The sequence below is a fragment of the Hypanus sabinus genome, chromosome 9 (assembly GCF_030144855.1).
Source record: "Hypanus sabinus isolate sHypSab1 chromosome 9, sHypSab1.hap1, whole genome shotgun sequence".
NCBI classification, from domain to species: domain Eukaryota; kingdom Metazoa; phylum Chordata; class Chondrichthyes; order Myliobatiformes; family Dasyatidae; genus Hypanus; species Hypanus sabinus.
Window position 1 is genome coordinate 148068924 of NC_082714.1, and position 24141 is coordinate 148093064.

At 39.7% G+C, this 24141-nt stretch overlaps 1 protein-coding gene across 2 annotated transcripts in view; it reads left to right on the forward strand.

The window, feature by feature from the left end:
- lama5 (laminin, alpha 5) overlaps window positions 1-24141 on the forward strand; it is a 333519-nt gene that overhangs the window by 108987 nt on the left and 200391 nt on the right. For both annotated transcript variants that reach the window (XM_059980763.1, XM_059980765.1), the window contains exons 5-6: window positions 765-935; window positions 3292-3389. In XM_059980763.1, the coding sequence (XP_059836746.1) occupies window positions 765-935; window positions 3292-3389 (269 nt within the window). The remainder of the gene's footprint in view (window positions 1-764; window positions 936-3291; window positions 3390-24141) is intronic.

Genomic DNA, 24141 nt, shown 5'->3' on the forward strand with positions numbered 1-24141 from the left:
CTTCTTTCTTACGGCAGTGCTCCTGTTGACGTGCTCAGTGGTGGGAAGGGTTTTGCCTGTGACGGACTGGGCTCTATCCACTGCTCTTGGCAGGCTTTTCTTTTCTTGGGCATTGGTGTTTCCATATCAGGCACTTACAATGAAGCTAATCTTCTTCATTGTGGCCCTTGCACTTCATTTGTCATCTGCTCTGCACTTTCTCTGCAACTGTAACCTTACATGTTATGTCTGTGTTCCTGGGTAAGGAATGATCTGTCTAGCTGGCACGCAGACCAAAACTTTTCACTCCGTCTTAGTACATGGGCCAATAAGAATCGATTAACAAAAGCAAATGCAAGTGGTTTCCATCTGACAGTTAATAGGCAAAAGGCAAATGTTTTATAAAGAGAAAGATTGGCTTTAGTTGTCACATGTACATCGAAACATGCAGTGAAATACATTGTTTGCATCCACGACCGGCACAGTCCGAGGATTGTGCTGGAGGCAGCCCCTATGTGTCACCCTGATTCTGGTGCCAATATAGCATGCCCATAACTCACTCACCCTAACTGTACTGTACAGTTACATTCCATTCAGAATGTGGGAGGAAACCAACATGGTCAAGGGGGAATGTACAAGCTCCTTACAGACAGCGGTGGGAATTGAGCCCCGATCTTCCAGCTAGCCCTGTAAAGTGTTGCACTAACTGTGCCTCCCCAGAGGTATAAATGGTAACATTGAACTTCTTCACAGAGCTGAACTAACTCCTCTGCTTCCAACTGTAGATTGTAGTTTCCTTGGTAAATGGACGGCCTGGAGCCATGAATTTCTCCTATTCTCCCGTCCTTCGTGACTTCACCAAAGCCACCAACATCCGACTGCGGTTCCTCCGAACGAACACTCTATTGGGGCACTTGATGGGGAAGGCACTGAGGGACCCCACAGTCACGCGGCGGGTAAGTGCTGACTGTATGTCTGTATGTGGATGCTGTCATTGTGCAGGGCGAGTACTCAGTAAGGCTCACCTCAGTGTCACCCTCTCTGACCATTAACACAGACTTTACAAAATGCAGAGAATGCTCAGCATCTGCGGAAAGAGAAGCAGAATTAATGTTTCAGGTCAAACGCCTTTCAGCTGGACTGGGAATGTGAGAATACAGGTTGGCCTTAAAAAGCACTGGAATCTGCATCTGTGCTGAGTTACAACAAGAGAAAATCTGCAGATGCTGGAAGTCCAAAGCAACAGACACAAAATGCTGGAGGAACTCAGCAGGCCAGGCAGCATCTATGGAAAAGAGTAAACAGTTGACGTTTTGGGCAAAGGGTCTCGGTCCAAAACATCAACTGTTTACTCTTTTCTAGATGCTCCCTGGCCTGTTGAGATCCTGCAGCTTTTAGTGTGTGTTGCTGTGCTGAGTTAGCTGATCTCGACTGGAGTACCAGTAGTGCCGTTGTAACTACGGGGTCTGCGGCTCGGGAAGCGAAAAGCTGCTGGCTCCTTGTGTGGCAGCAGTTTGCATTTGATGCTTGTATAAAGAGTGCGTGATGACAAGGCCTGTCTCTGAGGAGGTAACCAGAGACAGATGGTCTGCCGGTGTTCAGCGTTACAGCTTACCATTTCATTAAGGGCAAGTGTAAAGGAGAACAAAATACTTGTTACTTGGCCAAATCAAAAACAGATTTACTTTCACTGATTTATATGATTTTCCTAAGCAATAAGGCTGATCAACACCTCCACCCACTAACCCACCCCATCACCACTACTTTATTATTTCTGGTCAGTCACCTTATATATAGATGCTCCTGTGCCTAGCATCACTTTATGGACTTGTATATAAGTTATCTTATGTATTTATATTTATTGTGTTTTATGATTGTGTTCTTTATTGTATTTTGACTTTTTGTGCTGGATCAGATCCAGAATAACAAGTATTTTGTTGTCCTTTACACTTTTGTTCTGAAAATAACATGAAACATTCTTGACTCTAGAATCTTGATGCGAAATTTGTTGTTTTGTGGCAACAATGCAGTGCAAAGATGTAAAAGTTACTCAAAACTACAAAACAAATATAAATTACAAAACACAGGAGGACAATGATTGAAAGTAGGTATTGTGCTAGTAAATGCAGAGAATTGAATTGAATTGACTTTATTTTTTACATCCTTCACATACATGAGGAGTAAAAATCTTCACATTAATGTCTCCATCTAACCGTGCCATGTGCAATCATAGTAATTTATAATAAATAGAACAGTCAGTATAATATAGAATGCACTCCAATCAGTGTGAGTTCATCAGTCTGACGGCCTGGTGGAAGAAACTGTCCTGGAGCCTGTTGGTCCTGGCTTTTATGCTGCGGTCTGTTTCCCAGAAGGTAGCAGCTGGAATAGGTTGTGGTTGGGATGACTTGGGTCCCCAATGATCCTACACACCTTTTACACACCTGTCCTTGTAAATGTCCTGAATTATGGGAAGTTCTGAACTACGGATGCGCTGGGCTGTCCGCTCCACTCTCTGCAGAGTCCTGCGATTAAGGGAGGTACAGTTCCCATACCAGGCAGTGATGCAGCCAGTCAGGATGCTCTCAATTGTGCCCCTGTAGAAAGTTCTTAGGATTTGGGGGCCTATAGCAAACTTCCTCAGCTGTCTGAGGTGAAAGAGGTGCTGTTGTGCCTTTTTCACCACACAGCTGGTGTGTACAGACCACGTGAGGTCCTCGGTGATGTGGATGCCGAGGAACTTGAAGCTGTTTACCCTCTCAACCCCAGATCCATTGATGTCAATAGGGGTTAACCCAACTCTATTCCTCCTGTAATCCACAACCAGCTCCTTTGTTTTTGCGACATTGAGGAGAGGTTGTTTTCTTGACACCACCGTGTCAGAGAGATGACTTCTCCCCTGTAGGTCACTTCATTATTGTTTGAGATTAGGCCAATCAATGTAGTGTCATTGGCAAATTTACTTAGCAGATTAGAGCTGTGGGTATACAGGGAGTAAAGGATGGGACTTAGTACCCTGAGGGTCTCCTGTGTTGAGAGTCAGAGGGTTGGAGGTGAGGGAGCCCACTCTTACAGCCTGCTGGTGATCTGACAGGAAGTCCAGGATCCAACTGATTTAACCAAAGTTTCCACATATAATGAAGTCTGGGCCATGTAATTGAGCATGTGCACAAGGAAGTTTTCTATAAATTAATTCGTTTGTGTATAAATTCAGATGCATTTGGGTATTTGGCATAAAGTATCTTTGCATTTAATGTAAACCACCATGATAAACTGTGCAATATGTGAATGGAAAAATATGTTTTCTTTCAGTATTACTACAGCATCAAGGACATCAGTATAGGAGGGCGTTGTGTCTGTAATGGCCACGCTGATGTTTGTGATGCAAGGGACCCATCAAATCCATACCGGTGAGTTTTGCTTTTGTGTAATCTGACCAATAATTGACAACTTGATATAGATGTTATAGTCCCAAATAATGGAACACTTTTATTGGTGGATACTGAGTATTTAATATTAAAATAATTTGTTTTACTTTATTCTGGCATTGAATATACTAACTTGGTTAGCTGTCTGCTCTACACTGAACTACAGGCACCTGATAGCAGAGAACGCTGTTAAGGTACATTAACTTTTGTGTGCAAAGCCCTCAGATATCCCAATGGCAATGTGTCCGTATGGCAGTGATTGTTTCAAGCAGTGAGAAGCACCACAGTGAGGTACAAATGTACTTTCCGGCAGAGGAAATTGGTTAATCAGTGAAGCTGCTTACTCTGCTAGTTAAGAATAAATGATTACAACTTAGTGTTGGCACAAGTCAGGGTCAACAAAGATACTGGGGAATTTTGCCAGCATCAGCTCATGAGTGGGATCGAGATCTACATATGAGCCAATAATTGCAAAATTCCAGACAACAACACACAAAGTTCACCACACAACCTATCAGCAACGTGATTTCTTCCCCACATCACAACTGAATTTTCAAAATGACGACTAATCAGCTGATTGATTAGTATATAAAGGCCAAGCATTCAGAGAATACACCAAAATCTGCAACACACTGATGATCTCTCCTCATATGGTGATGAAATGCTTACAAGTAATTTGTCAAGGTCAGAGAACAACTCAGTCCAATCATATCCTGAAAGATCTCTGACTTCTGAGGACTTCCACTGGCTTTTAAAAAGTTATCATGTAAGGCAGAAAATTTTAAAATTCAGTTGTTAGAACAACTGGGGGAAATGCCAAACATGTCATAAGCATTTCCATTTGGCTTTGCTTCCTTGAGAAATGGAATATTTGTTGCACTCACTAAAAGCAAATGGCACTTCTATTCCAATAACTACTTCCAGCTTTCAAAAATCATAGTTAATGCGCTTAAGAACTGATTCAAATGTAGAATCAACTAAACGTGATAAATCTACTTCATCAGTCTCCTGAACCAGTGCGGATAACTTTACTTATCTCAACTCTGAACTGATTCCACAACCTATGGACTCACTTTCAAGGACTCTACAATTTATGTTCTCCGTATTATTCCTTATTTAATTATCTATCTATCTTTAAATTACTTTTTGCAGAGTTTACCTTTTGCACATTGACTGTTTGCCCATTTTTGTTAGTGTATAATTCATCGATTCTGTTCAGTTATTTTGTGAATGCCTGCAAGAAAATGAATCTCAGGGTAGTAGTATATGGTGACATACATACTTTGGTAATAAATTTACTTTGAATTTTGAGGAATTATGAAGTCTCTGGAATATATCTGGAGCTGGGTGAATTGATTTGAAATCTTGTAGTTTGTCATGCACACTTGGCTCTGTATCTGAAACTCCGGCTTGCTCAAGGACAGTTCACACAGAAGCCATGAGTGTTATGAACTTCCTTGTGAATTATAGTTTAGAGCGCACCAGGTCAGAGATATGCAGGCTCGCTGATTACCAGGGACACGCCACAACTTCTGCTTTCCTGCTGTGGAAAGTGGGACCTTGGAGGCAATAAAAGATGTGGCCAGGAGCATCTCCACAAAAAAGCAAGAAGTGAATCTTGCATTCCCTATCACTTACGACAGAAGTAACAAGTACTAGTGTCAAGACGTCTTCAGATACTTCACTTTCTTTCTCCTGGAGGATGGTGCACTTCAGGGTTGTAGGGATTGAAGTTGAGGCCTGGAGCAGGTCAGCTTTGACCATTTTGAATTGAGACCCAAGCTGGAGGGGCTGAGTGGCCTACTCATCCTATTCTTTTTGTGATCTGGATAAACCCCTTATTGAGTCATTTCTCCCTCCATGACCACCTTTGTTCTGGCTCTCACCTCATAGGATAACTTACAACAGTAGAATGTTTGATCTTCATTGTAGTTATTTAGCCATTTCTAAGTAGTTCCAAAGTGTGGGTGATATTAGCCCTCTGGGTGATTGTGAAGTGAAAATGATTGAAGTCGCTGTACACAAAACCCTCACAGTCAGTTGAGAGAGATCCACCCGTCTCATCAGCTGAGTTTGGACCCAAATACAGATGGTGAAATAACAGAAATGCTGAAAGTACTTAGCAGGTCAGCCGACTCAACTAAATTAACATCAAACACTACAACACAGTACAGGCCCTTCCTCTGCACCCTCTCTAAAGCTCCGACATCCTTCCCATAATGAGGCAACCAGAACTGAACGCAGTACCCCAAGTGTGGTCTGTCCAGAGTTTTATAGAGCTGCAGCATCATCTCTTGGCTCTTTAACTCAATCCCCAGACTAACAAAGTCCAAACTCATGCCACATCTTCTTAACCATCCTATCAACTTGCACGGCAGAGTCAAGTGATCTGTGGACATGGACCCCAACATCCCTCCGTTCCTCCACACTGCCAAGAACCATGCCCTTAACCCTCGAGTTCTAACTTGAAATTTGACTTTTGAAAGGACTCCAACTTCACATTTCTCTGGAATGAACCTCTCAGCCCAGTTCTGCATCCTGTCAATGTCCCATTGTATCCTAAAAACAGAAATGCTGAAGATACTTAGCAGGTCAGCGCCATCAGGCAGATAAACCTCCATCAAAATTACTTTTTCTCCTTTACAGTTCTGAAGGATTATTGACATAGAAACATAGAAAACTTACAGCATAATACAGGCCCTTAGGCCCACAAAGATGTGCCGAACATGTCCCTACCTTAGAAATTACTAGGCTTACCCATAGCCCTCTATTTTTCTAAGCTCCATGTACCTATCCAAAAGTCTCTTAAAAGACCCTATTGTATCCGCCTCCACCACCATCACTCTCTGAGTGAAAAAACTTACCCCTGGCATCTCTTCAGCACCTTAAACCTGTGTTCTCTTGTGGCAGCCATTTCAGCCCTGGGGAAAAGCCTCTGACTATCCACGCGATCAATGCCTTTCATCCTCTTATACACCTCTATCAGATCACCTCTCATCCTCCGTCGCTTCAAAGAGAAAAGGCCGAGTTCACGCAACCTATTCTCAACAGGCATGCTCCCCAATCCAGGCAACATTATTTCCCTCTCGTCAGATGCTGCTTGGCCAAATGGATATTTCAGATTTCCAGCACCCACAGGTTACTTGCATTCCTCTTTGGAGATAACACCTTAGGACGTTCATGCAGATCCTGTCAATTCAGACTTATAACGAAGACTTAATTAGTAAATAGCACAAGCACATCTTTCCTGAAGTACATCTTCCGAAGCACTCGTTGCTGTAAAGAATTTAATTTTGAGAGAGTTGCTCAAAGCACAGCAATAAATTATTAATATGATTCACAGGTTATTTGATAAGTATTGTTGTCTTTGGTCATTGATACCCACTTAATTAAGACTTGCAAGTGATTGTTATGATGGGTTTGGTTTTTTTTACAGTAGAAAGACTTTGATGTATCTGAATACTGTTGACTAAAGCTGTCGTGTAATGGATTGGGGTATAATTGCTCGTTATGCTACAGGGAGTGAAGATATAGTACAGATGAAAAATTACCTGGTGTTACCTCAAGTTTAAGTAACTTGAGTTGCTGACCTATTTTATACAGTGGAACATATGATTTTCCCTGACGAGTCAGTACATTAATCATAACATGCCTATTAAATTGAAAAAAAACAAACTCAATGACAGAGACCTTGAGTTGGATGATACTGGCCAGTGAAATATTTACATCGTGGCTAGTGATGTAACTGTTGACATCCAGGATGGAAGATTGCTGTCTGAGAATTAAACTCCCTTGCGTTTAAGAATAAATGGGATTTTTGGGGCCACATGTGATCCATCAAAACTGTACAGATTGGGCTGAGGTTAAACAAATATTAGTCATGTAAGAGTTGTTGTTTGCAGATAGGGCTCATCAGAGACATGAGAACAGAAACCTATGGAGAGGAAAATGAGGGGGTGCCTGAACTAAACCCTTTCAGTGAGGTTAGTGGCTGGTATTTGAAATCATTACAGTTGATACATTGTAGATAATCCCTTTCAAGAGAGATTAAGGTCAGGAACCAAGGAAATGAAGAAGAACTCCCATATGTCTCTTAAATGCCTGTGTTCTTATCGTGGCAGTGTCAGAGAGTTCATTCAGGAAACTGCAAAACATCACATGGACATTGACATGCATTGAATTTCAGCTTTTAAATAGCAGCATTCCTTTCTGTAGGCTGTGTTTTCATATTGCACAAGGATTTATTAGTTGCAAGCAGAAAAGTTGACCTTGTGTATATATGAAGCCGGGCTGGTAAGATTAACTGAAGGGAGCTGTTAGGGTAGACGGAGAGAAGCTATTTCCACTGGTGTGAGTGCCAGGATGCAGTGCTGCTGAAGATGGGCGATGCGGGAGTGTAGACTTAGGACCAGACCCTTCAAGAGTGAGATCAGAACATTTTGAACTCAGGGACTTGCAGAAAATAGTCCTTCTGCAATCGATTATTAATTTTCATAGCTGATCAACATTTATATCAGTCCATTACCACGTCTTGGGTTAAATTCGAAGTAATTTTTATTATAAAAGTACATATCTGTCACCAAATGCAACACTGAGATTAATTTTCTTGTGGGCGTACTCAGCATATTTATAGAATAGTTACTATAACAGGATCAATGAAAGGTCAACCAGAGAGCAGAAGGTGTATTGTCCTCGGAGACGGTTCAGAGGCTGTTCACGAGGATGATTCCAGGAACAAAGAGGTTAACATATGAGGAGCCATTTGGCAGCATTGGGCCTGCACTTACTGGAATTTTGAAGAATGCAGGGTGATCTCATTGAAGCCTACTGAATGTTGAAAGGACTAGATAAGGTGGATGTGGAGAGGATATTTCCTCTGGTGGGGGGATATCCAGAACTAGAGGGCACAGCCTCAAGATTGAGGGGTGACCTTTTAGAACAGATGTAAGTAGGAATTTTTTTTTAGCCGAAGAGTGGTGAATCTGTGGAATATTCTGCCATAGACTGTAGTTGAGGCCAATTCCATGGGTATGTTTAAGGTGGAATTTGATAGATTCCTGATTGGTCGAGACATCAAGGGATATGGTGAGAGGGTTGAATGGGATCTGAGATCAGCCATGATGAAATGGCGGAGCGGACTTGATGGACTGAGTGGCCTAATTCTGTTGCTATGTCTTAATGGCTTTCAAACAACAAGCTACGCAAATGCAAATATAAATAAATAACAATAAATAACGAAAATGTGAGATAGAGTCCTTAAAGTGAGATCACTGGCTCTAGGAACATTTCAATGGTGGGCAAGTGAGTGTAGTTTCCCCCTTTTATTCAAGAGCCTGATGGTTGAGGGGCAGTAACTGTTCTTGAGCTGGTGGTGCAAGAACGGAGGCTGTTGTATCTTCTATCTCATGACAGCAGTTAAGGCCTCAACGTTTAAGCTGTTCAAATAAGAAGAAAATCTCTTGCAAAATAAATTATATATGGGCCACTTGTGTTGGTGAGCCCATTTACCTAAACTCCTCATTTGGCATAAAGGTGTCCCTCAGAGGCTGAGGTTGAAGGACAGATTTTGGGACCTTGTTTCTGCTCTTTGGTTGTAATGGATGTGGATGTAGGGTTGTTTCTGTTGATCCCAGCACAGATTTCCGTCTCTATGATTGGCCTGAGATTCCTGCAGAAATACAAGTAGCCACCAATTTCTGATCATTTCCCATTCAACTTTATTTGTCATATGTACATCAAAACATGCAGTGATATGTGTCGTTTGCATTAAGTCAAATCAGAGGATTGTACTGCGATGCTGTGTGTCTGGTACCAACATAATAAGCCCATAAATCACTAACACCAATGGCATGTCTTTTTTTCTTTGGAATATGAAATGAAACCAGAGCACCCAGAGGAAAACCATACTGTCACAAGGAGAACGTACAAACTCCTCACATAGACAGTGGCACGTTTCAAACCCCAATCTTACAGCTGGTGCTTTAAAGCATTTGTCTAACTGTACTGGATTTCTCAGGTTGAATTCTTGTGTCTGGATTTTCTTGCTGTCAAGCCAGGAAACACTATGGATTAAAATCATGAACATCACATGCTTGTGACTTTTAACACCGGTTTGATTAGCAGTGAGACTAAAGTGGAATATGCTTGATTTCACAATGCACTGCCTTGTAACCTAGCTTGTTAGCAAGACCATTTATTGATCTGTCTGGAAGCAGTTGCAGTGATAATAAACTGAGATGCAAGACATCTGCTGTGATTAAATGAGTTGCTCGGCCGAAATCGTAAGTGCCTTTGTGTTGGTAGATGGTGGTAATTATTTAACACCATGTACAGTCAAACACAGCAATTCATTTATTCTAGCTCTGTCCAGTTGTGGAATTGTTGGGGGTTTAATAAGAAGAAGCAGGTTTCTCCAGGGACGACTCAGCGATACTGGGTGCCATGTTGCTAAGATGGTACGTGAGAGGGAAGGCCTGGGACGCAGCTACAGTTGGGCTTCAGTGGAATGTGTCACTGGACCACGTGCACTTGTTGTGCGTCTTCAGGCAGCCTCAGGGAGACACTTGAACCTTTAAGTGGTATGTGCAAAGGAATTGATGACTGTATCTTGCATGGAACAGTGTTGCCTGTAGCTTTATAACAAACCCCACACTTCTTGCCTATTGGGGAAGCTTCCTACCCAGCTGGTGGGGGAGCAACTGAGTGAGGCCTCCAACGGTCAGGGTTGACCATGACTGTTGCAACCAAGCCGTCTAGATACATAAACCAGGGCAGTGCAATATGGAGAGCAAGCTGTTGCCCGTGCAGCAACCTTCCCCTGTCTATGCGTCTCATGAACGCAAAGAAACGACAGAAGCTGATAGTTTGGCACCAGCAGCATCACAGGAGTTGCCAGTCAGTGTTAAACTCAACATAGGTCTGCCTTAGGGACTCCAGCTCCAGATTTTTCCCTCTGAGTTTACTCCTGAAGCCTTCCCCATGAGTGGGTACAGCCACAAGGCAGCGGAGGTTTGAGATCAGAGTTTTCCTGCTCCTAGATGAGCTGCCAACCATGGCTGATGATCTCCATCTGGGGGAGCAGGTATCCATTTAGCACCTTCCAACTGAGTGTAGCTGTGGTGAAATTTTGGGTCTTTCTTTATTATCACAGTGGAAGGGTAGAGTGCTCTGTATGTACATAGAAATCAACAATGTGATAAGAACAAATGATCTTAATTTCACTTTTAAGACCAGACAGAAAACAGTGTTCCAGTTTCATGGTGAAAAATGAGAAAATGATATTGGAGTGGTCAGAGAACACTACAGCAAGGAACAGATCCTTGCCAAACTATTATTTATATTTATTTATTATTATTTTTTCTTTTGTCTTAGCACAGTCTGCACATTGTCCACCCTGTTGTGTACGGTCTCTCAGTGATTCTATTTTGTATCTTGGACTTACTGTGTATGCCCGTGAGAAAACAAATCTCAGGATTGTGTGTGGTGACATTTATGTACTTTGATAATAAATTTACTTTGTACTTTGAATTGTATTTAAGTACTGATCAAAGCAATGCCCCCATTCACTTAGTTGCTAGGAGTAAGTTTTCAAAATTGCCTGATGTATTTTCTTTCCTGTGGGTAACATCTGTCTGTCTGTAGTAGTCAGTAGTGTAACCAGGTCATTTTTTAAAGAAAGACAGATGTGATCTTCAGGTGGTGTTGGTAATTATCGCCTGTGGAACATACATAACTAAGTAGCCCACTGGGTCTCACTGACAATTATTTCAGGCGAGACTGAATGCAAAGTTGCATGTTATTGGAACAATCTGGAATTAATTACAAAGCACTGTTTAGCAATTGCAATAAAAAGGCTTACCTTTTTGGGGGTCTTACAGTTTACATTTGAGCTTGGAGAACTAACTTAGCTCGAACATTTAATGTTGTCATATCCTTCAACATTCTGAGCATCGTTCTCTGTATTCCAACAAATGATGTGGTTTTTACAAAAAGAGTGTCGTCGGGTACGACCTGATTAACAAATTCCAGTCGGCGCAAGACAAACTCAATTTTGTCACTAATTAAACCTGGCATGTGAACTTAAGAATATACTTTGATGTACTTGCTCTCTGAAACTTAGCTCTGATTCATGCAAATAACAGACTGTAAGGCACAATTAAGTCAATATGTAATGCTCTATTTCATTTCAGACAGAGGCTTCTAATAGATATGAGCTGATCTGTAGCTTCTATGCTCAGGATGCATAAAATAACCTGTGGAAATAACCAAAATAATTTTGGTTTGGTAAAGAAATCAGTGAAGATCTCAGCGAAAAGACTGTGCAAGATAACAAAGGAAGATTTTTACTTTATTTCTTGAATAAATAGAGCAATCTCTTATCTTCCTTTCTCTGAGGGTTCTTCGGACAATGCTTATGAATCCTTACAACAAATTGTAAAAATTACCCATATCAGAAACAGGTTTGATATCACTGACATATGTTGTGAAATTCGTTCTTATGCTTCAGCAGTACATTGCAACACATATTAATAAAACTAAATTGCAGTAAGTATGTATATAAAAATGTAAATTAAATAGTTAAATAAGTAGTGCAGAAAAAATGTAGTGAGGTTGTGTTCATGGGTTCAATGTTAATTCAGAAATCTGATGGCAGAGGGAAAGAAGCTGTTCCTCGACCATGTGCGTTCAGGCTCCTGTACCTCCTTCCTGATGGTAGCATTGAGAAGGGGGCATGTCCTGGGTGATGGGGGTCCTAATGATGGATACCAGCTTTTTTTATCCATATGAAGGTATTGTTAAAAAGGACACTTTGTCTTCGGGTTTGGCGGTTTGATGTGTGGCTGCTGTTCCTAGTGAAGGACATGGTGCTGTTACCTCTTCAACTCAAACCAGATCCCTGCATTGTAGCCTGAGTAAGGAGGCTTCTAACCTGAATAATTACAAGACGATATGCGCTCCTGACTGACGACATTTGCCACAACTCCTACCTGATTACATGGTGTCAGTAAATGCTGCAGTACATATCTTCTGATAAAGCAGCAGTTCTCGCTTTGACAACCTACCTTCATGGAGGCTCCAGATCCCAAGCATTTGGGAAATTCCTTGCGGTCAGGTGCAAGCAAGGTTACCCCAAAAGGGCTCAGTCACCCCTTCGCGTGGTTGTTCCTTTAAAAGGGCATTCAGTCAGCATTGCATTGTGGGGAGAGGGGCTTGTGTGAGACCTTGCAGCAATACCTCTCCACTCACAAACTCCTAAACGTCGGGCACTAAAGTTGACTCTTTTATTTCAGATTCCGATTTATTTCTCATACATGCGTCAAAACCTACAGGGAAATGCATCGTTTGCGTCAGCAAAACAGCAGGACTTAGTGATTTGCCGGAGGCAGACCACAAGTGTTGCTGCACATTCCAGCGCCAGCAAAGCTTGCCCACGATGCTTGGCAGAGTGGCACACCACACACAACAGAACAATAGCATTAGCTCCTGTATTGCACAACAAGGGGAGGAAATTTCTGAGAAGGCAGTGGATTGCAGGGAGAGAGGTTTGGGAAGAGGCCTGTGGGGAGATGCTGAAGGGAACTGTGGTAGGGATGCACGTCGGTTGAATGTAGAATTAACTAAGTTCTGGTATGTTTCATACATTGGCAATAAAGTCACTCTGATTCTGGAAAAACCCACACGGTTACATGGAGAATGTGCAGACTCCACAGAGACAGCACTAGAGTTCACTTATTATTTATTGGGATACAGTGTGCAGCATAATAACCTACTGATTTAACCCCAGCCTAATCATGGGGCAATTTACAATGACCAATTAACCCACCAACCGGTATGTCTGGACTGTGGGAGGAAACCAGAGCACCTGGAGGAAAGCCAGGCGGTTTCAGGGAAAACGTAAAAACTCCTTGCATCAGAAATTGAGCCCAGGTTGCCTGTGTTGCTAACCCTCATGCTACTATGCTGTACCATGAGTCAAGGATTGTACATGGGGTGCAGGAGCTCTGAGCCAGTATCTCTACGAGCTGGTTACTGCGGCGCCACCCAGCATGGAAACAGGACCTTTGGCCCACAAACTCTGAGCCAAGTGTTGAATATGTGTTTACTGTAATCCTACACTAATTATACTTCATCTTCCCAACGTTCCCATCAACCCACCAAGTTCTGTTGACCCATTTACATATCAGGGCAATTTGCTGCAGTTAATTAACCCACCAAGCCACACATCCTTGGAACATGAAGGAAATGGGAACCTGTACAGTGACAGGGAGAGTGTGCAAATTCTACACAGAATGCCCGAGGTCAGGACTGAACCTTCCTCTCTGGGGCTGAGAGGCTGCATCTCTACTAGATATGCCACTGTGCTACCCTTCTTGTATAAGCTTAGCTCTCCTTGAATAAAATCTGTTGGCAGAAGGCATGGAGCTTTGTTGAACCGTTTTTCTGTGATTATTTTTAAAATTAAACATTTGTTTTTCATAGTTATAATGTGCATCAGTTCACCTGCTTTCCCCCACATTTTTAATTCAATTTTGCAAAAAAACGATGTTACCCTCCTTTAGTAGTTTATCTTTGCATGGGGATTTGAGTTTATTCCCAGCTGTATCACATGCATTCTTTCTCTGTCACATTTATCTTACACATTCCACAGCATTTTGTAATTGGGTTCCAGTAACCATATTCAATCATTAGTAAATATTATGCATAGTGCGAATGTCCTTTAGTCATTCTTCTCAAGTTGGAAGTTTGCCTTGCCTTCTCCAGACTATGTGACCTGCAGTTAGCAGACCCTAGTTCCATGCTACTTCGGGTCTCGTTTAATTTCAGGAAAATTTAAAATATATTTTGTTCTTAACTTTGCCAGATGCAACTTGGAACTGAGGCAAGTACAGTGGGCACCACCTTAAAGGCGGTTGAATTAGATATTGATGAATGCCGTAGCATTTGTGAGTTATGCTGCTGGAAGAGGAGTATTCTGATTTTAATGCGAGTGAGCTGACAAACTTTAACTAGTTAACACTGAGAAACAAACTAATGTTAACATTCCACTACTGTTTGTATTGACATAATACAAAGTTGAGATTAAATTTTATTATCAAAGAACATATATGTTACCATATACAACTCTGAGATTCATTTTTCTTTGAGCATACTTAGTAACTCTATAGAATCAATAACAGAATCAATGAAAGATCAGCCAGAGTGCTGAAGACAAAAAACTGTGCCAATGCAAATATAACAATAAATAATGAGAGCATGAGATAATGAGTACTTAAAGTGAGCTAATTGGTTGTAGGAGCATTTCAATGATGGGGCAAGTGAGGGTAGTTATCCCCCTTTGCTCAAGGGACTGGTGATTGAGGGGTAGTAGCAGTTTGTGAACCTGGTGGTGTGAGTCCTGAGGCTCAGCAGGAATAGAGCATGACCTGGGTGGTGGGAATCTCTGATGATGGGTGCTGTTCACAGTAATGCAGTGTAAGCTATGTAAGGCTCTTTGCATTTAAAACTGGAAACATGAAGTAGTACTAAAGTTAGTTCCATCGAATCATTTGAGTAAGCTGTGAGTGGGTGCTGATTTTGCCAAGAGCACATCAGCATGACTGGATACAGAGATGGAGCTCAGTTATTATATCCTGCACAGATCCGTTGCATAACACTGATTTAAGAAAACACTAAGGAATGAAGGGCCACAGCCTGAAAAGTTAACTCAGATCCTGCTTCATCTTGTGAGAGTTGGCATCATTTTCTGTTTTTATTTCAGATTTCCGGCATCTGCAGTGTTTTATCACCACTAAAGAGCTGCAGTCAGTAGTCTAGTGCCAAACTAACTGGTTCTTTCAGTTCGGATGCTCCCTGCACAAGGGATTTGACAACTGGAGGAACTCAGCAGATTGCTTGATGTTCCAGATACCAGCATCCAGTCTCTTGTGTCTCCTTGCACTGGGTCAATTCCTGGCTGATCCCATCTGCTGTTTGGAAATCAGGCAGCATTGTTGGATAGTCCCACTCACTTGTGGGGTACTGCAGATGCTGCAATCTGGTGGAACACAGCGGGTCATCGTACCTGTACCTCACCGTACTTGTGCATATGACAATAAAATTGACTTGTGCAACACATTCACCGTCAGCCAGAAATCTCCCATTGTTCTCGATCTTTCATTTGTTCTGGGCCATCTCAACAGTTTCTGTTTTATCGACTCCTGTGCCTAGCACCACTTTATGGACATACAATCAGTCTATGTATATCAGCTATCTTGTGTATATATACAGTATTTATTGTTTGTTTTTATTATTATTGTTCTTTATCTGGTTTTTTTGCACCTTATCAGATCCGAAGTAACAAATATTTTGTCTCCTTTACGCTTGTGTGTTGGAAGTGAAATTAAACAATCTTAAACCTTGCAGGCAACTGGTCCTAGCAGGGAGGATGTTGTGGTCGCCATGGTCACCATGGACCAGTCGTGCTGAAGAGCTTGTTTCCATGCTCTGACTCCATGGTTCTAATATATTGCAGCTTGGCTATTCTGTGGCCCATACTCCGAGAAGCCAGCTTCCTCTCTCCACGCACAGGACCTCTCCCCCTGGTCTAAAGGAAGAGATGGAACTTTGGCATTTGTAGCAATGAAGGAAGCTCAGGCTTCAAATCACTCCAGCACATTTATTGAAGTTTTATCATGTGGGGCTGACCTAAAAGACTTCCTGGAACCAGCTTCAATCATCTTGAGGCAGTACTACCAGCTTTCTTCTGGCAACATTTCCTCTTGGCAGGTGTCATCCCATCGAAATCGAGCTATCTTTGGGAACAGACAAGTGGGAGTTCATCAATCCTTGGGCAAGCCGACACATTTGGCACCACCGACAAATCCTCTGTCCTCTAATCTGGGAGTCCTATTCTCATGCTTTCATAGGAGCTGCCTGCGCTTTTGTTTTGAGAAAAATACACAGAGCTTTGAAGATCTTTTTGCCTTCAAAATCTTTAGAAAGATCAGAGCTTAGCTTGATTTGTCATTTTGTACATTGAAGCATACAGTAAAATGTATAGTTTGTGTTAGCGATCAACACAGTCGGAGGATTTACGGAGCATGGGAGGCAGCCCACAAGTGTTATTACAGCCTATTATTGGAAACCCCAGTCCCTTAAATGAAAAATCTGACAAAAGGTAGTAGACACGACATGTCCATTGCTGCTGATGCCCTCCCCACCATTGAACACATCTACTTGAAATACTTTCCCTCAGCTGAGACCCCCACCACCCAGGGCATGCTCTCTTCTTATTTTCCCACTGCTGCCATCAGGTAGAAGGTACAAGAGCCTCGGGACTCGCACCATCAGGTTCAGGAACAGTCAATACCCCTTTACCATCAGGCTCTTGAACCAGAGGGGATAACTACACTCAACTTCACTTGTCCCATCATTGAAATTTTCCCACAACCAATGATCTCACTTTCAAGGACTCTTCATCTCATGTTCTCTGTAATTTTAACTTTATTTATTTATTTTTTTATGCTTGTACAGTTTGTTGCCTTTTGCACACAGGCTGAACTCCCAATATGGTGCGGTCTTTCATCAATTCTGTTATGGTTATTATTCCATAGATTTATTAAGTAAGCCCACAAGAAAATGAATCTCAGGGTTGTATATGGTGACATATATGTGCTTTGATAATAAATTTATTTTGAACTTTGAAGAGTCGTTACACATCCGTTGCCAAAGTAGCTTGCCCACAACTAACCCATACGTCTTTGAAATGTGGGAGGAAACGTTGAAACTGGAGGTAGCCCACGGTCACAGGGAGAATGTACACGTTCCTCACGGTCAGCGGCGTAAGTTCATCGCTGGCGCTGTAAAGCATATCGCAGACTGCTGCGGTTACCTGTTCTGGTGCATTCAGGTCTGACCTCAGTCTTCATCCTGTCGTGGTTTATTAGTCAATTTGGTGTCTTCAAGATTCAGTGGGCACATCAGGAAACTGGCACAATATTCCAATGCCAGCATTTTGTCAGTAGCTTTAGTTCTCATGATAATTTTTAAGGTAAAGGGACCCTCTGTGCTTAGTGGCCAGTATTATCTGATGCTTCTCTTGCCCAGCCCCCTCTGCCTACAGAAGCACTTTATGGACATGCAATTAGTCTAATTATAATTTATTGTATGTTTTATTATTATTGTGTTCTTTATCTTGTTGTGTAATGCTTTATCGAGTCCGAGCACCACACTTTACAGTACCAGTGACCGGAGTTCAATTCCCACTGCTGTCTGCAAGGAGTTTGCACATTTTGGTTTCCTCTGCATGCTCCAGTTTCCTCTCTCAGTCCAAAGAAATACCAGTTTGTAGATTAATTGGTCATTGTAAATTGTCCCATGATTAGGCTAGGATTAAATCGGGGGATGCTGGGCAGTGTGGAGCGAAGGGCTGGTAGGGCCTATTCCACACTGTATCTGAGTAAATAAAAAAACAATTATTTTGTTCTCATTTACACTTGTGTACTGGAAATGACATTAAACAATCTTGAATCCTGAATGTTTCCAGGGCAGACACCTGCTTGATTTCAGCCTCTGCAATGTTGTGCACTGACTTTGGAACTGAGAGTGAATTATTTCAACAAACTTCAGAATACTTTTTAAGTCATCACTTGCTTTCAAAAGAGTTGAGGAGCACATACATTATAACTGTCATGTGTGGTTGTGTTCATTTCAGAATCAAATATACAGTTGTTTCATTACCCTGAAAGGCAGGACAATTTCTAATTCAATTGGACCGAAGAAAAGGAATTTAGCGGGTTGAATTTTCAGCCTGGCTTTACCAATGCTCAAAATTGACTTGCACAACAGTCAGTAGAAAGCTATAGACACAGACTGTAGCTGTCTTCCGGGAAATTTTGAGGACTTGATATTGAAGGTCTGATAGACAACTCTGGGAACCTTGTTGGAAATTTTAACATTTAGGCTTAAATTCTGACTAAACGAAATCTAACTGTCATTGTCCAGTAGAATTTAAGAGTCAGAATCAGGTTTACTGTCACTGACATCTTATGAAATTTGTTGTTTTGAGGCAACAGTGCAACACATAAAAATACTATAATATAAATTAGAATAAGAAATATACATATATAAAATCATAATCAAATGGAAAAAATACAAACACTTCCTCTCATGTGATGTATATTAATTTTAACATGAATTGCAATCCAGTCTAGAAGGGTGATGCTTTTCATTACTGCGTGCACAATTTAAACCCTGGACTTCATCACCTTCTGTTTAAAGGCTGTTGAGGTGACTAGTTCTTTCAGTAGATAAGCCCTCTTTCCTGATTCGACCTTGCTTATCAACAGTGGCATTCTGGAATGCATCACAGTTGCCAGATGAGGATTAACAAGCGAGTACCACAGATCCTCCTGTATGGTTTAATATTAAACAGGAACTTGGAACGAGCACACATTGAACATTCTAACATATGTTTAACTTTAGTGATTATTAATTCACAGCAAGAAAAACTTACTGTTGACATGAAGTTATTTAAGGTTTATTTCAAAACTGGAAATTAAAAAAATTTCTCTCTTCAATATAAAGGCTTAAGTTGGTTCTTAAAGGAGCAGAGCTAAGAGGGAACAAATGCTACTTGAACTTTTTATTTGGATCTTGGTTCATTTATTTCCAATGTGATTATGAAAATTGGCAGCTGAGTGGAATATAACCAAAGGGTAGTTTAGTAACAAGTCTCCCCAAATAAAACCTGTTAAAATCTTTTAAATTAAAATAGATTGTTCTGTGAGAAGCAAATCCATTGTGGTGAGCTGGACTCAGAGCTCTGGACCCTCCTTTAGAGTGGCTTTGGCAGTCGCAGCTGCTGCACCATAGGTTTAATGATTTCAATCTATGCAAAAGGATGCTCAAAAGTCCTCATTTCAGTGCTTGTCAATCATTGTGAATTAGGCAGCTGGTTTGCGAATTATCCACAGGCAAACACTAAGCTCTCAGATGGACTCTAAACCCCTCAGCAAACAATAAGCGCATAGGCCAACCGTAAACCCGCAGCCAAACAGTAACCTCTCAGGTGGGCAGGAAACCCAGGGGCAAACAATAAGCCTTCAGGTGGACAGTAAGCTCTCAGGCGATGGTAACCCCACAACCTCTGGTGCTTAAAATTGATTGGTTTTGGCCTTCGTTTAATTTTTGTACCAAAAGAAAAGTTTACAGCTACATGAGGATCAAACAAAAGAACTATTCCCCATCCTTGGGAACCAAACTGAAGAGATGGAAGAAGGGGCAGTTGGCTCACAAATGGAGAAAGCCTGTAGACAGTGCAAGAGGGAGGAAAGGCAGGTGATAGAAAAGGAATGTGCTCAGCCTGATGGTTTAAGATGTGTCTATTTTTTTTCTTTTTATTGAATTTCATATATAAAAGAAACATAATATAATAATAAATAGGTTATAAATGCATAAGACTTGAAATTGAATTAGTAGTAGGATAACAATATCCTATTAAAATATCAACATAGAAACATAGTACAATATCAATCAAGTCTATAATAATTATATGAAAAAAATAATCATCAAAAGAAAAAGAAAAAATTATAAAAATACAGGCAAAAAATATAAAAAAAAATACTAAACTAAACTAACATGGGCAATAATAACAGTTTATATGTATATGATAGTGCCAAAAACTCCGGAACTCCATACCTGAACAAGGATAAGTAAAGAGAAGGTCTGGAAGAGGCCAAATTAATTCATATGAAAATGTCGAATGAACGGTCCCCAAGTTTCTTCAAATTTAATTGATGAGTCAAAAATAGTGCTTCTAATTTTTTCCAAGCTCAGAAAAGAAATAGTTTGAGAGAACCACTGGAACGTGGTAGGAGGATTTACTTCTTTCCAATTTTATGATATAGACCTTCTGGCCATTAATGTTACAAAAGCAATCATTCGTCTAATTGAAGGGGAAAACTGATTATCATCCTCATTTGGTATACCAAAAATTGCAGTAATAAAATGAGGTTGTAAATCGATATTCCAAATTGAGGAAATGGTAGCAAATATGTCCTTCCAATAGTTATGTAAAGCGGGACATGACCAAAACATGTGGGTCAATGAAGCCACATCTGAATGACATCTGTCACATTGAGGATTAATATGAGAATAAAATCGTGCAAGCTTATCTTTAGACATATGAGCTCTATGTACAATTTTAAATTGTATTAAAGCATGTTTAGCACACATCGAAGAAGAATTAACCATTTGTAAAATTTTTTCCCATTTTTCTATTGATATATTATATTGAAGTTCTTTTTCCCATTCTTGTTTAATTCTACCTGATATTTCTGGTTGTATCTTCATAATCATACTATAAATAAAAGCCACTAATCCCTTCTGATAGGGATTTAAGGTAAAAATCATACCTAAAAAGTCCATTGAAGTTGAATTGGGGAAGGATGGTAGAATTTTATGTAAAAAATTTCTAATTTGTAAATATCTAAAAAAGTTAGATTTAGGTAACTCAAATTTGTTGGAAAGTTGGTCGAAAGACATCAAACTACCTTCAAAGAAAAGATCACGAAAACATTTTATACCTTTCCTTTTCCATATGCTATAGGCTTGATCTGTCAAAGAAGGTTTGAAAAGAAAATTAATTAAAATAGGTCTATCAAGAACAAAGTTTGTCAGAGTAAAAAATTTACGAAATTGAAACCAAATTCGTAATGTATGTTTGATAACAGGGTTGGATATCTGTTTATTGAATTTAACTAAATCGACAGAAAGAGAAGAACCCAGAACGGAGAATAGAGAATATCCCTGTGCCTCATTGCATTCTAAATTTACCCACTGTGGGCACAATGGTGAATCCAAATCTGATTTCCAATAAATTAAGTTACAAATATTATTCGCCCAATAGTAAAATCTAAAGTTAGGTAGAGCTAAACCACCATCTTTTTTAGATTTTTGTAATTGCCTTTTACTTAACCTAGGATTTTTATTTTGCCACACAAATGAAGAAATTTAGGAATAAAAATTGGTAAAGCTTGAAATAAATATAAAAATTTTGGTAGAATCATCATTTTAATAGCATTAATCCGACCAACTAATGACGAGGATAAGGGAGACCATCTTGTAGTAAGTTGTTGAATTTGATAAAGCATAGGTAGAAAATTCAATGTAAATAAATCTTTATATTTCTTAGTAATTTTTATACCTAACTAGATAAAGTTATCATCAACAACTTTAAATGGTATCCTTTCATTCAATAAAGTTTGCGCGTTTAAAGGGAATAGATCACTCTTATCCAAGTTTAGTTTGTAACCAGAAAAACTACCAAATTGAGCCAACAAGGATAAAATAGCGGGAATAGACCTATCAGGATCAGAAATATATAACAAGAAGTCATCAGCATAGAGTGATAACTTGTATAATTTCTCATTACGGGTGATACCAAAAATATTAGGAGATTCACGAATAGCAATGGCTAAAGGTTCTAATGCAATATTAAACAATAAAGGACTTAAGGGACAACCTTGTCTCGTACCACGAGATAATTGAAAAAAGGAAGATCTGTAATTATTTGTAAGAACAGAAGCAACAGGTTTATGATATATTAATTTGATCCATGATATAAAATTAGGACTAAAATTAAAATATCTCAAAGTGTTAAATAAGTATACCCATTCAACTCTATCAAAGGCTTTTTCAGCATCTAGTGAAATAACACATTCTGGAATTGTGGGTGATGGTATAAATTATATTAATCAATTCTCTAATATTAAAAAAGGAATACCGATTCCTAATAAAACCAGTTTGATCTTCTGAAATAATCTGTGATAATACCTTTTCTAACCTAATAGCTAAAATTTTTGTAAGAATCTTAGAATGTACATTTAATAGTGATATAGGGCGATAAGATGCACATAGAGTGGGATCCTTATCTTTTTTAAGAATTAGAGAGATAGTAGCTTCATAAAAAGACTGAGGTAATCTCTTCTTAACAAATGCATCATTAAAAATTTCACATAACCAAGGGGAAAGCAAAGAAGAAAAAGTTTAAAAAAATTCTATAATAAAACCATCAGGACCAGGAGCTTTCCCTGAGTTCATTGATGAGATGGCCTCTCCTATTTCGGCCAGAGAGATAGGAGCATCAAACAAGCTACGATCTTCATCTGTCAGTTTGGGAATATTCAAATTGTTAAAAAAGTTATCCATCATGGACAGATCGCCGTCAAATTCTGATTGATATAAAGATTTATAAAAATCTTGAAAAGTGTTATTGATTTCTTTATGATCAGTAGTCAGATTTCCGTCTTGTTTACAAATTTTAATTTGTCGCTTAGTCGAAATAGCTTTTAATTGGTTAGCTAATAATTTACCAGTTCGATCACTATGGATATAAAATTGGGCCCTGGTCCTAATTAATTGATTCTCAATTGAAGAAGATAATAATAAGTTATGCTCCATTTGAAGCTCAACTCTTTTCTTATAGAGTTCTTTGGTAGGAGTCACGGAATAAATCTAATCAATTTCTTTAATTTTATCCACTAATAAAGCAATATCTAAATATCTTTGTTTTCTTTTACCAACAGAATATGAGATAATTTGTCCACAGATAAAAGCCTTAAAAGAATCCCAAAGTATTCCTCTGTCAATCTCTTCTGTATAGTTTGTTGAGAAAAACAAGTCAATTAGCTGTTTTATGTAGGTGATGAATTCTGGATCTTGAAGCAAAGTAGCGTTAAGTCTCCAAGATCTAGTATTATTAGAAAAGTCCGAAATCTTGATAGATAACTTCAAAGGTGCATGATCCGAAATAGCAATAGAATCATATTTACAATCAATAACATCTGTTAATAAATGATGATCAATAAGAAAATAATCAGTTCTAGAATAACTGTGATATACATGTGAAAAAAACGAAAATTCTTTATCTTTAGGGTTCAAAAACCGCCATATTTCAGTAATTCCCGAATCAACCATAAAAGAATTAATAAGTGAGGCTGATCTATTCTGAAGAATTCGAATAGGTTTAGATCTATCCATCGAAGGATTCAAACAACAATTGAAATCTCCACCCATTATCAACATATATTCATTTAGATTAGGAAGGGAAGTAAATAAACGTTTAAAAAATTCAGGGCAGTCAAAGTTTGGAGCATAAATATTAACTAAAACCACTTTTCGATTAAAAAGTGAACCAGTTATCAACAAAAATCTGCCCTGTGGATCAGAAATAATTTCATGATGTGTAAACGAAATTGAAGGGTCTATAAAAATAGACACACCCCTAATTTTGGCGGTAGAATTCGAGTGGAATTGTTGACCCTCCAGAACCTAAAAAAGCGTTGATTATCCTCCCTCCTAATATGGGTCTCCTGTGCAAAAATAATATTAGCATTTAGTCTATGGAATACTTTAAATATTTTTTTTACGTTTAATCGGATGATTTAAACCATTAGTATTCCAAGAGATAAAGTTAACAGACTTATCCATCATGCCAATATTAATTGTGTATATCATAAAAGGTTAAAAAGACACATAACCCATAAATCAGGAAGAAGGAAAAATGATTCAGGAGCAACCGGAGAACATGACACCTCAACAATATTAATAATTTAAAGTCGGCCCATAAACTAAAAGCAAAAAATAAAAAGCAAAAGCGTGAAAGAAGATCCCTACCCCCTCCCCCAACCCCACGGAAAAAAGCCAAGCGGCAGGCGCACAAACTAACACTAATATTAGCCCCATTTTCAAGATG